Below are 14,388 nucleotides of genomic sequence, written 5' to 3'. Positions count from 1 at the left end.
ATAAAAATATTGTGTCAAGTAAGTGTCATGTATTAAAATCGTCAAAATTGACTCATTACAGATTTATTTACGCGCATATCTGTTAGATGAATCAATTAACTGCCATTTTTTTCTAGTACATTATCATCAATGTTTTACACAATTATTTTTATTAATTGATATAATGTAACGAATAATTCGAAAATTTTCGTCGATTTGTTGAATATTGTAATCTCCAATTAATAATTTGAAGGAGTAGTAAGTACTCTGTACATAAGACTGTAAATACAATAAACTTTTTTTAGATATTTCTTAGTTTTATTTTTTATAAACTTCATTTATTATTAATACAAATGTATGAGGTAGTTACTTTTTAAAAGTGAAATTATTTACAATCGGTTCAGTGCATTAGTTTGCCCTCTCTCTCCGGCTAAGACTTGATTTAGTAATTTGATTTACACAAATTGTAGATTAAATCTCCTTACACTAAATCTTTAAAGTCTTTGGATTTAGAATAGAACAATTCACGGATATCTTTGTAGGTTATACAGTCTACGCCTTGTATATATTCTTATATCTTTAAACGAGCAATTCTTGTATATATAAATGTATAATTGAAATCTCGGAATGGGCTCCAATGATTTTCATGAAATTTAGTATACGGGGGGTTTCGGGGACGATAAATCGATCTAGCTAGGAATCATTTCTAGAAACTGTCATTTTATTCGTGTTTTATCACACTCATGATTTTTTTCTTTAAATAAATAGTTTATTTATTATATATAATACATATTTTTTTATTATTCTGTCGGTTAGATGGAAAAATATTATTCATATTTCATCATTTTATTAGTACTTTCCAAAAACAATATAAAAAAATTCCGGACATCCAGGCACTGTATTTAGTCTATGCATGGTTAAAAATAATATTTTTATTAGCTGCTGTAATTTTCTAGCGATATAAAGACCTTTTAAAATCAGTCGAGTGGTATTCAAATAATTGCTTTACAAAAATCCTAGCTTTTTTCTTCAGCAGAAGTAGGGATTTTGTCGGTTATTTACAGTGTTTACAGGAATAAAAGGAAACCACATTTTTGTATCACAATAATTTATTTTTACAAATGATTTATGGATCACAACAGCTCTAAAGGCAAAAATTAGTTAAGTCGGACAAAATATATTAAAACGATAAGAAATCATGTAAACGAAATAGAAAAATTAACACAAGCAAAAAATGAAAAGACTAAGAAAGGAATCAACGAGGCGGCGCGAAGGCACTGAAATTCCATTAAGCTAACACGTTTCACAAACTAAACCTTACGATTTGAGCTCATAATAATCCATCTTAACAATTCCCTATCTATAACAACCCGAACGGTCACTCACAGTGATAAAATTTTATAATTACAAACTTCACCGATATGGAATATGCGACTACACGAAAAAATTTTGGTCCCATTTTTGGGTCAACGAGCACGTAACTAGATTCGTCCTACAAACACTTAACCTACATTAAACGGCTATCGTTAAGTATAACAATATTACCTAAGTAAGTATTAGCGCCGAGACGTCGCACCTTTATTAAATAAATTAACACCGCAATATTCGATTATGTACAACTCGGCGGTTGGCGCTCTCGGCCCGCTTAAGTGAGAACACATTTTTACAAGCTCCGTACTTTGCTGGCGTATAATTATGCATTTTGTACCGTCGACGTAGGAACGCGATTACTACACGAACTCGAAACTTCTAAAGCCCTCAAACGGCACGTTCAAAACTTTCATAGACTAAGCGACGCAATCGCAAATGTTGGTGAAACATATTCGTATCGCCGGCTCGAGTTCGCGTAATCGGGCCCCTACTTTAATATACACAAATTGACTTATTCTAAAATATCTACACGGCCGATGGCTGGTAAACAATTAATACGTTTCAACAACGCGACGCTTCACACTCGCGATCACAATACAACGGCAATTCATTTAAATATTTATTTCAAAACGGAAAAATTTATAATTTTATATTGTGATATAACATGTATGTGATCCATAAACTGCAAAAAAAAATCTATGAAGTTATGAATGAATCGCCGCTGTTATGTGCCCAAAGAATCATTTCACGAAAATACGCTGTCATTCGTTGATTTTTTCAATATAAATATTTCCACCAAAGTGTTATCGTGAAATGAATTTAAGAGTTTAAAAATAATGTGATGTAGGTAATATAGATCTGCACCAGTTTAGGTTATTTTTATATATTGGCACTCAAGAGGCAAAGCGTAAATCCGTCTTAATTGTACTTATAAAGGCACATCACTAAATTAATTTATACTTCTACGACCTTATACAAATTTATAAAAGATTTATAAAAATCTCGGACCTCATTAGGTATTCTCATAAACTAACTTAACGGGTTTGTATTAGTTTAAACCTTCAGCAAACTTAACATCCGCTAATACAATTGTTAGTACGCCTAAGCTAAATTTCGGTTATACGAGGATTTTATGAATTATCTATAAACCCAATAAAGGAGAGTGCCCAAATCAATAGTTAAAAACAATATATTTACATTATTAATTATTTAATCAAATATTTAATATTACGCAATGTTACATACAAATTTGGTGGAATTGGAAATTATAGGCAGTCTCCTTTATTAACAAATAACTTTACCGAAATGCTTAAGGTGTTAGCTCGAAGGTTCGCGAGTGCGTCAGAGCCGTTATTGCCGCCAAAGGCAGCAAAGCGCTCGCTAGCAAAGTACAGCCCTGTCCTGTGCTGTGCGCAGACGCAGGCAGGGCGCCGGGCAACCGCAAAGCTCGCCCCGGGCGTGACATAACTTGGCCGGTTTCTCATAATCCGGCTGGAATTTCTTGCAGAGCGCGAGCACGGACGGCGGCGAAGGATGGGATTTGCGCGACACCTGTAAGTACACCTGTATATGAGTTCGAATTTTCTGTACTCGAGTGGTTTTATTAGCGGCTGAAAAACTATACAGTAAAACATTTTAATCGAAAAAATAGGTGTGCAATTATATACAAAAACTAAATCAGTTCAATGGCACTTTTCTATATTAGCTACTCTTTCGGCTCTTTCTGAGTTTTTTTTTAAGAATTTTTTTTTTAATTTATATGATATTGTTATAATCAGTTATTTTTCAGTATAGCTATCAGCCTGATTTGTTTTTGAAATTGTTTACTATCAAAATACTCTATTCCATAAAGAATGTGCTATTTATTGCAGACAAGACAGAAAGAGAGGCTTTTTAAAACATAAAGAAATGATCTTAAGTGTTAATATAAAAATAGAATCGATCATTCGTACAAATTATGTCATACGAAAATTATTATTACAATAATAAAATTAACATGTCACAAACCCACAGCAGCTATCAGTAATCACATAAATAAATATATTTTCGTATAAATTCTATACTTTACGCATTTTTGTCCATGTACCATCAACGTGCGTCTACGTAAACGCGTACGTTGTGTACGTACCTTGGGCGTGGAAGGCGCGTCCGGGAAGGGCGGTGTAGGTGAGTCGTCTCTCGCGTGTTTGACGGCTGCAGCTCGTTCTTCCTCTTCACGTGGAGTAGGCGATGCACGGGGATCGGGCTCTGAAACCAAACATATTATTTTTTATTTATCCATATATAGACATACCAAAACTTTACTTTATTACTATATCGTATGGGATAGTATTGAAAGGTTTTCTTGGTTGAAATTTAATTCAATTACATGAATATAGGATTAATTTGTTAGCTAACATTCACAACATTTTAGTAACTGATCTTGATTAAATTAAATTTTCAGTCCTTTGAAGATTCAATTTAATGTTTTTAGGAATCCAACCATTTTAGGGCACCGTACCGTAACCGTAGGGTGCCCTAAAATGGCAAAATTTTACTATAGGCAAGGATATTGTTAATAATCATGCGATTTTTTTTTAACATTTTTATTTATACTTGTAAAGAAATTATATTTCTTTATTTCCTGTGGAAGTTTGACATATTACAATTTGCCACGGGGGATTATTGGCGTTAATTGAACTGAATACATAAGGAAAGTAAGATTTTTTTGTACAGCTTTTGTAAGCTTAGCCTCATTTCATCTGTTTTATTAGCAACACTTACTATTTGCAATTCCTTTTAATTGAATCGCCTTATATATACATAAGCAATATTCCATTTTTCCATCACAAGTATAATTTCGTGTGTATTTAATTTACTGTGTGTAATTGACGGCAAAAGCTAACCTTTATCTTCATGTGTTCCATTTGTTGTACCATTACATTTGCTAACACCGTTATGCCCGTTGACTCCGTTGACGCCATTAACGCCGTTAACTCCTTTTCCATCGCCGTTAACTGTCTCGTCATCGCCGTTATCTGTGCCGTCATCGTCTGCTTCAGAGCCTACTTCGGAGTCGGCGTCGAAGCCTACCCCGACTATGACTCGTGGGATGTCCGCATCGTCTTTCAACCAGGGGTGCTCCAGGCACTCTTCCACTGTAAGACGGCCCCTGAAACAGTCAAAATGTCGAGTTTAATTTCTTGTCAATTGCTTATTATTGTTTGAAGCTAAATTTAGCTAACATTTTTTATGAAAATGTTAATAAGAATGTTTATATAACAAAAACGAAGAATATAATAGATATAATTTAACAATTTCTCTACAATTAAACTTACATAGGATCAACTACTAGCGTCTCTTTGATGAACTGCATGGCGCGTTGAGACACGCCCCAGAAGAGGTCCTTGGGGAAGGACAACTGGCACTGTGCGATGTTGAGGTAGGTCTCCTGCTTGGTGTCGCCCGCGAAAGGAGAATACCCGCTTAGAAGCACGTAGGCTAACACTCCCACCGACCAAATGTCTGCTGCTAGAGACAACGGCTCGTATGACAGGATCTCTGGCGCTGAAATAATATAGGCTGTCCTATGAACTTTGATCTTATTTTTTGATTTAACAAATTAGAACTGAATTTAACCACAATTAGCTCTACCCAGGTAACAAATGAATAAAGGGTATTAATGCAATTATTTGAAAACCACAGATCAGCGGATCATGTTACTGTAAAATGTATTGGTGACGAAAGTATGTACGGACATGCCAACTGGAGAATTTACTTATTTGTTCTGCACTCACCAACATAGTCCCTCGTGCCCAATATCTCCCTGACATGTGCGGCGGGTTGTATCGCACGACTGATACCAAAGTCGCAGATGACCAGCTCCTCACCGCCGGCGGTGAGTAACAGGTTCTGCGGCTTCAGGTCCAGGTGTGCAACGCGGCGAGCATGGAGATGTGCCAGTCCTTCTAGCACGTGGCGGAGGGCTCTTCTGGTAGCCCCTTCTGTGAGGCGCTCCTCTTCATCCAGTAGACGTTGAAGTTCACCACCCGCACATAACTCCAAAACTATGGCTACTTCTGTGCGTGTTTCGTATACCTAGAATTTAGAGATTTGCCATAAAATAGGGGACTTTATAAACGAAGCTTCTAACTATCTTGTCTTTTATACTAAGCAGTTTTCTATAAAAGTTAACATAAGTAGAACATTATTATATTATACATTAGCGAGTATCGTATTTTTGAAATAAATACTGCTAAACTAAGGCTGACAATAAAGTATAGATTTGTGTGCTTTTTTTTTTAAATTCTATTTATTATTTATTTTTGTTGTTTCTTTGAATTCTACTATCTTCTTAAACCATTGCGTTCTTAAATTATAATGTACAATCGAATTAGTCGGAATGTTATTGATTTAGCTTACGCCTGTACGTGTTTGCGGTTAGTATCAGTAATTAAATACGGGTAGGTGTTATGTCGCATTCTTGTCCTATTTATAATATAACATTACCACGTGTCTAAGCACGTGCGAAATGACAATGGGATAATGCGATAAGTCGACAGTTAATTTTATTTCGTACATTAAGTACTTCACATACAGAGACCTGAATTAATAGCCTGCGATAGTTAAGTCAGAACTGTTAATAGCATAAACAGGTCTGACTCTAAAATGAAACGACTGGGCTAATTGTTTTAAAATATTTCCGACTATGTATGTATTAGTATTAATATTAGTAGTATTTTTATTAAACCAAAAACCCATTTATAAATATTCAAAACTTTCAGCTATTATTATATTTCTAATTAAACTATGCTTTTGTTGGAATATATTTTATTTACTATCGTAGAATTTTCTTCTTTTTCTTCTTTCATTCGTTTGCTTGTGGACGTCAAATGCAGTATGTATATCAAATAAATCTAGGACGTAGGCCTGTTATTAAAAAAAAACCCTTAGTATTGTGTTTTATTACCACAACTTTCACATATTTAAAAAACACGAACGGATTGAAGCTATGTATTATTATAACTTATAATTATTTTACATAATTTTAAATTTTACCTTTTGTCTTCAGTCACCGTGACCACACACTCCTTAAGGCATGTAAAAGGTTGGAAAAATTTAAGTTTTAATAATACATAGCTTCAATCCGTTAAAAAAGTTTTCTTTAAAAAAATCCCTTACCTCGTGTAAGCGTACAACGCGTGTGCTGTCCGAGCAGAGGGCTAGCACGGCGACCTCGTGCTGTATCTCGCGTGTGGTGTCGGCTGCGCGCCGCCTTTTGCGGATAAATTTGGCGGCGTACTCCACGCCGGACACCAGGTGACGGATCTTTCGGACTGACGCAAATTTGCCCCTGAAAATAAACATACAACTGTCAGAAAATATTATCCCTAAGTTTAGACACGGGATGAAATAATATACACGCCCATATCGATCACTAGTAGGTTAAAATATATGTTTATCTATCTATTTATCTAACATTAAAGACAAACAAAAAAATATACTAAATATTGGCTACCGTGAAGGCAGTTAACATGAGCCTTATAGCTTGAATCGCGATACAAAAATAATATGGAAAGGACATCAATCTCTACATTATATCCACATTAATTCCGGATATTAATCTCCCGCAGTAATACCGCATAATTTTATGATCAACCGGCGCTTGCGTCGTAAAATAAACGCTTTGCCAAATGGGAAATCGCATAAACAAGAGCACATCATCACCTTAATGAACAATAATTTCAACGCATAATTTACTTTTATTATGCACCTATGCTATTTTAGTTCGCTAGAATTTTACATGTGAACATAAATCAAGATGAAACTCACAAACAAGCCAATAAAGCTTTTGCTCTTCTATGTACAAAACAGAAGAGATATCTAAAAAAGAACCGATGTAAAATCTCTCATCAGAGCATATACAAGCAAGCCGAAAACACCAACATTTAAAAAAATAGGTATTATTTGAATAAAGGACAGCCATAAAAGACAGCTACCGCAGCCCATGGACACCCATATTAGTGGCTTCCTGCCAGCCTTTTAGAGAGGAATATGCTCATTTTTTAAAGGTTCATATCTTTAAATACGCAGAATAAAATAGGGAAAGTTAAGTTTAACCTGGTGTGAAATCGAAAAAATTAACAACAAAGTTCTTTAACATATTTCTGTCATGAATAAATGTTGTGTTGTGTGGTTTTCAATATTCTATTATTATTATTTATGTGCATTAAGAGCACACTTAATATTACCTTATCACTTAAAAACGAAGCTATGAAGCAATGAAACAAAAGAGTTAGAAGGAATCATAAAGACAGGAATGTATAGCCATGGGTCAATTTTGTAAATTCGACAAACATGCGATTAACATCTCGTAACAGCGCAAACATTTATCACAATAATTGCTCGCTTCTTGACGTGTCTGCACTAAATTGTGGATAGAAATCATCAGCCTGTCCAAGAAATAGCTCCAAGTGAATTATTTTAGTATGAGCGCATTCCATCTAAATTTACAGCCCTTATACATATGTATCTAAAGTTACGATCGTTTTAGTACAAAAATGTCAACTGTTAACTGTTTAATAGGTTTAAAATTAGATTCTATAATGGCTTTCATTTTACTGATATATTTATTTTGCCTTGGAGGAGGCTTTTAAGCGTGGAGAGTACATATAAATACTACAACTTTTTTAATAATAATTGTTTATGTCTTGTGTCGTATGTTTATTTGTGTTATATTTGGTTTTATTAGCAGGACTGATAAACACAAAAAATAAGAAAAAAATGTGATCCAATCGTTTTTAATTTGCCTGCTAACTAATGGCTGGTAATTATTCAATTAAAATATTTAAATCCTATAAACGTGAAACGGTTCGAAAGATCTTTAAAAATATAATTCAGATATTTATTTGGGTTATTCGATTGTAAAAAAGTTGCATGGATCTATCTGGTTAGCGCTGCGCCTTTTGCGTCATTTTCACACCTGTATATCCTTGTTTCAGCATAATTGCAGTCCTATTTGACTGTCTTAATTTCAACATTTTTGAGAGCATAAAAATTAAAAAAAAGTTTTACTTCTAATAAAAATACAGCTACTAATATTACTCCACATGTATTTCAGTCGATTTGTTACACCTAAGGTCATAAAACAAGATGCGAGAAAATCTAGATTCTAAAGTCTAGACTAACTAAATGTTTCCAGTTATTAACAGTGTTCAACAAGGCATTCGTTTCGTTACGGTCTGGAACGAATAGCTTAGCTCCAAGTAGAGAATATGCACTTTCGTCGCAATTAACAGGCGCCGCTTCTTCTAAGCACGCTGTCAGCGTACAAGTATGGTGTTTAGATAAACAAGTGATGTATGGAACGAATTGTATTCTCATTTTCAAGTGAAGCATATAATAGCACTAGTGCTCATGAATTAAGTTTTAAATCAGTTTTAAATTTGCTCTGTAAATTAATATTTTGTTGAAACCACTTATAATTTTATTAAGAAAAATATACATAAGTTACATAATCCATTTGGGAGGAACAAAAAAATCGTTTTTTTTTAATAGAATATATTTAATTGACCAAAGTATGTAACATTGTTATCTATGCACTTCTGCCATCTTATACAGAGGTCATTGATCCCTTTACTAAAAAAAACATTCCGACGGTAGTCAATAAAATCTTTGAAGGCGGAATTGAATTAAAATTCAAAGATTACAAAAAACATCTACGTAAAGTAGCGGTCATGTCTAATAATGCCATAACTAATTAACAGAGATTACCTAAGAATTACCAACCTGTTGATGAGCATCAATATCGAAACTATTTAGAACACGTCACTCAACACCTACATAGAGACCGTACATTTATCATCTTAATAAAGTATGTGTGAAACTGTATGTACTTTAAATGTAAATATGTATTTGTATTTTAAAAAAAACCATGGCGCTACAATCATTCATGAGTTTAAGGGAATAAATATTATGACACTATATGGTCTATTAATTCTTGTGGTCCTGTTTTATGCACAAAAAATATTAACTATTTTAAAGCAAATGGTGACTGTCACCAGTATAATACGGTAAACAGAACTAATTTAAGCGTACGACCAAACCAGTGTTCAGAAGATAAACCACTCCATATATGTAAATTGTCTTTATTTTTATAACATACTCCCAAGTGAAATTAGAGAATTATCACTAAAAAACTTCAAAGGTCTCGTTAAATGTAAGTTAATAAAGTTTATTTATAATTTCACAAATATTTAAATGATGACTCAAAACTTTAAAAAGAGTGGCGGAGAGTTTTTTGCCATTTAGAGTTAATTTAACTTATTTTCTGACGTTCATAAATGTATTTTTTTTCCTATATGAATAAAGTTATTTTAAGTTTAGAGTTTGAGCTTGGTCTAAGATTTATATTTTACTTTTATATACAACGTAAACACATTCTTCATAGCCTCCCTCGTACACAAAAAAATATTTTTTTGCTGGCGCGGTCGATTAACTCTTATTAACGCTTAAATAAACGAATTCCTTAGCTAGCTTAGGTTATAAAAAACTCAAGCAAAAACTTATCTCATATTAATTAATTTCACACACAATAGTTCCTGTATGTAATACATTCCAAAAAATCCCACAGCGTTCCTCGAGTTTTATTTTTACCAAAATGGCAAATCATTACGTAAGTAATTTAATTTAATTTATCACTATTAGTAGCGACAAACTAATACATGTATATATGCAGTTAAACAATAATTTATACATTTGAACGTAAATTGCATTAAGTACATTGTATGGACCTCCGTTAACGTTACTACTTTACTCTCGTTAAAGTAACATTTAATCAATTACTGATAAATATTCACGTCATCAGAAGTTATAGGCGATAGGTAAACAGGGTTGTCAATAAGAAATTAATAATCTTATACTTCTATGACAAAGACAATCCGGACTTTTTATCATAGATGAGCAATCAGCAAGTGAGGTTTTGGAGGATAAATAGTTCAAACACGAAATAAACGTATTGTTTAAGAAGGGTTCCAGCTACAGCTACCAATCAAACAAATAACACTTAATTTTCTCCCCTCTACAATCAACCCCTATTTTTTATTTGTTAATTAAAAACTTATGACTTTAATTCGGAGACATTGATAGAAATTCACAGAAAAACCTAAAAAGTTTTCATTCCGGAAAGCCGATCTGTCTTTCAGTCTGGGGTATCGTAGCATGTTTCATGTTGGTATGGACTAAAAAGGTAGACTATGTAAAATCACATTAAGGAGAAACGAAGTTCGCGGGGGCAGCTAGTTTTGTATAAAATTAGTTTTTAATAACTGTAAAAAAGTATTATTAAAACTCATTTCACTCATTTAACGACGCCGGCGAGTTGATTAGCAACTGAACGGAACTGTATAGGTACTTAAAAATTACTAACGAGTATAATATCAATACTTAAATTAACCTCAATAAAAGCTTCCCAAAATATTTCACAATTTATTTTTGACAACCCTTGCGGTTCACGCAACAAGCAGGCATCCCGCCCTATTAAGAAATTAATATAATAATTTCTCTGATCGGTCGTAAAAGAGCGCGCATCTCGAATGGATCGATAATATTGATAACGATCGTAATCGAGTTATCGGGTTTAAATTGTCGACGCTCAATGGCGCAAGTTCATGGTTTGCGCTATTACGTAACGATATCTATGATGACTTTACATTTCCTACGAGCTGTACTAGAAACATCTTATTGACAAGTCGACAGCCGCTACGTTCTGTTAAAATTATATCAAAAAGTAACTACTACAGCTCCGTAACTACAGTCTAAGTATATTAAAAATTAGTCTAGTATATTAAAAGAGACATGGAGTTCTATTAGTTAATAAGAAATCGTTAAACGCATTCAGATTCGTATTAAGGTTTTATACGGCTATGTCATTTGCACTTTCCTTGTGTCACTTTGTGTTTAAATAATGTGACAAAATATTGCCGAACAGCATTTTGGTACACAATAACATATTATATTTCAAAAAGTCAGAAAAAATCATAACAAGAGCTTTTCTTTCGTATTATAGAAAATCTAGCGCCTTCGTGGCTTAGTTAGGTACAGCAGCCCGGAGCACATTAGTTTAAACGGCGCACACGGCAATATAATTCAATTGTGCTGGGAATAACAATTGTGTGCCTGTCCAATGCTCTAAAAGTACCGACACGATAATTTAAATGCGTACATAAAATACTATAATAAGGACGGCCCAGATGATTTAATATCCAATGTAGACATTACTGACGCCTAGCGATGACGTTTTATATGGAAAAATGAGCATTTTATAAGTCGCTCGCATATTCATCGCGACTCGCAGCTCGTAAATACTTGTTGGTGGTCGGTCAATTGATGGTAATGGCAATGTATTGTGACAATGTACCAGACAGCAATGCACCCGCGGCATAACTACTTCAATTCCTCAATAACTGCTCGTTTTGTGTCATTTTATTCAAATTAATGCAATCATTCTTTTCATTCTAGGCACTATTTAACATTTAACAACAAGAGAGAATTAACACAATATAACTTCTGTAACCGTTATAAAAGCGAATCTTTTATATAATTAAGAAATTAACATATACCTAAATAAATATGTACAAAATAATAGTTTAAGTGAAGATAAGATTATCTATTAAAATGCCATCAATACAATGTAATACATGCTTTATTCCGTGACCAAGCATTTCTGCCTTTCATCTTAAAGATTACAATTCAGACGTCTTATTCAAATCGTAACAATGAAACGATCGCTTCGTTCACCAGCTGCCACGGCAGGTGCTCTTCGCCGAATATCGTTTTTGCCGCCCGCACATCTGCTCCCACTGATACAGAATCAGGAACAGAACAAGTAAATCGTATCTTTGCATATTTATAAAGACCTAACAAACAGGTGTTCGTTAAGAATTAAGCCATAAATAATTGCACCATAGGTCTAATGGGATACACAATGATTCCTTATATTTATCTTATCTCAACGTATACAAGAAGAGTATCTATAATAGAGGCTGTAAGTAGTGTTATTGACACTTTCTCATGCTAAATATAATTTTTTGTAAATTAGCGTAGTTTTAAATTTTTTAGTCCAAAGGTAGATTCGCAATGTTCAATTTGTTGCCCAGAGACAACTTATAAAAAAGGCATAACATTTTGTTGATAAGTCCCATCGTGCCTTATGCATCGTAGTTGTATTCATTTATAAATTGACAACATATCTATATCTATATGCCTAAGAACAAGACGGGCCAACTAGAAAAACTTTATAGTATAGGGTTTTCTTATAAAGTCGACGTTCATTTCTGAGCCTGCAAGAAATTCTCTTAAAAGGAGAAAGAACATACTTTATAGGTTAACGGATCGATTATACACGAGATGGCGGGCAGTAGGTAACCGTCGGCAAGGTCGCAAACGAGTTTGACCCACTTACCTGCCATAAGGGTGGGGATCTTTTGTATCGATTTTGACTCATGACATACTTCAACGTTCAGTTATATCAGCACTGAGTGCAACATTCATAACATATATTGAAACAAACAATTGTCGTTGTAAAAAAATTAGCATAAAATGTTATAACATACGTATACTTGATGATGATTGCAATACCTTATTAAAGCACAAATTTATATGCAAAGTAAAACACATACATTTTTTTATAAAAAATTCCATACACAAATAACTTGACTTAACTTTTGTGACTTAGAATCGGTGCACATCAGACATCATAAGTCCCACTTCTCATTCAAAACAGAGATAAAAATCCCACTCATTGGAGCCCATAACTTCAATTTCCCGCGAAACTTGACCCCTGATTGTTATTCACAGCTTTATAGCCTTTGCTTGTGTGTGCAGTTAATATTCAGTCTAGAAATTGACTTTGAAATGCATACTTCATTATACAGAGTAATTTATTCGTTAAGTATATTACGTATATGAAATGGTTAAATATAAATGATCAATACCTATATAGATAGATATATTACCGCAGTGAAATTGAGATTAAAAAAAAAATAGTATTCACATTAAAAAGTGACTTGAGTAAAGTATTAAAATACTATAAAAGACAAATCATAGTATTTTAGTACTATGATTCCTGAGGGCGTTCATCGCCGCTATGGTTATCGGTCAACTATACATAGCCAAGTTCGTTTGGGGCAATCTTGTAGGTTCGAATCACATATAAAAAGGTTTCTATCGAAAATGGTACTTTATATTCATATTTGCATACTATTATTAAAAAAGAACCAGTGGCGCTACGACCTTCTAGGTAATAGGCCTCACATTTTCTTTGGCTTTGTCATCATTATTTTAATAGCCTTCCTACATGCCTAGCAGCCGTATATAACTTCAACACGTGGTCGACTTTTTGGTCACATAGAATGTCCATTAGTACACCTGGGGATCGATCCTACGACACATTACATACCATTCATTATTACTTTCTATTAAAGTGTATGGCCAGGATTTATTTCGGTGACATATAAACAATTCATTGTTAAGCCACTATGCTCAATAATACTAGTTTATATACAATAATGATTAAATATATCGGTCACGGTTAGTTAGAATATAATACCACATATTAACTTACGACTAAACATTAAAACGCAAACCTCGCAGTTATATGCATTTCTATCTTTTTGTAAAATATTTTATTCATAAATGTAATAAAGCCACATATTTTGGTTTTTAACAAAGTAAACTTATCCAAGTTCACTAGTGCATTGGTTTATTTATATACGACTGAAATCTGTTTATTTTTAGTAACTTAAAAGAGGTTATGAGTTAGGCCTGTAGGTATTCCAACTTTATTGGATATTTGAGTATCTTCGGAATCTATGAGAAACCTACGTAAAGTAACGTGTGACAAATTCTAGAAATTTCTGAAGACATTTCGGACATTTGTTCAAGATGTTGGCCGGTATCTATAAACTAAAAGATATCTAGATAAATTGTTTTCAACGTAACGAAATTTCATTAAATACAGTTATATTTGATCTAATCTAAGTACCTTACCTAAATTAGATT

The 14,388-nt window shown here is 33.5% G+C and overlaps 1 protein-coding gene across 2 annotated transcripts in view; it reads right to left on the bottom strand.

Moving 5' to 3' along the window:
• Positions 1 to 1,070: 1,070 nt before the first annotated feature.
• The window catches only part of LOC110997926 (death-associated protein kinase related), a 154,712-nt gene continuing 141,394 nt past the window's right edge, over positions 1,071 to 14,388 (bottom strand). Inside the window, exons 2-7 of one of the 2 annotated variants that reach the window (XM_022266314.2) lie at positions 6,511 to 6,682; positions 5,127 to 5,427; positions 4,668 to 4,896; positions 4,236 to 4,501; positions 3,479 to 3,597; positions 1,071 to 2,913 (exon numbers count right to left, since the gene is read on the bottom strand). In XM_022266314.2, the coding sequence (XP_022122006.1) occupies positions 2,731 to 2,913; positions 3,479 to 3,597; positions 4,236 to 4,501; positions 4,668 to 4,896; positions 5,127 to 5,427; positions 6,511 to 6,682 (1,270 nt within the window). In that variant the 3' untranslated portion in view covers positions 1,071 to 2,730. The remainder of the gene's footprint in view (positions 2,914 to 3,478; positions 3,598 to 4,235; positions 4,502 to 4,667; positions 4,897 to 5,126; positions 5,428 to 6,510; positions 6,683 to 14,388) is intronic. The other variant, XM_022266315.2, reaches the window with a different exon arrangement.

The sequence above is a fragment of the Pieris rapae genome, chromosome 11 (assembly GCF_905147795.1).
Source record: "Pieris rapae chromosome 11, ilPieRapa1.1, whole genome shotgun sequence".
NCBI lineage: Eukaryota > Metazoa > Arthropoda > Insecta > Lepidoptera > Pieridae > Pieris > Pieris rapae.
The sequence above is the reverse complement of the archived record's forward strand: the minus strand, read 5'-3'. Positions and strand labels throughout refer to the sequence as shown.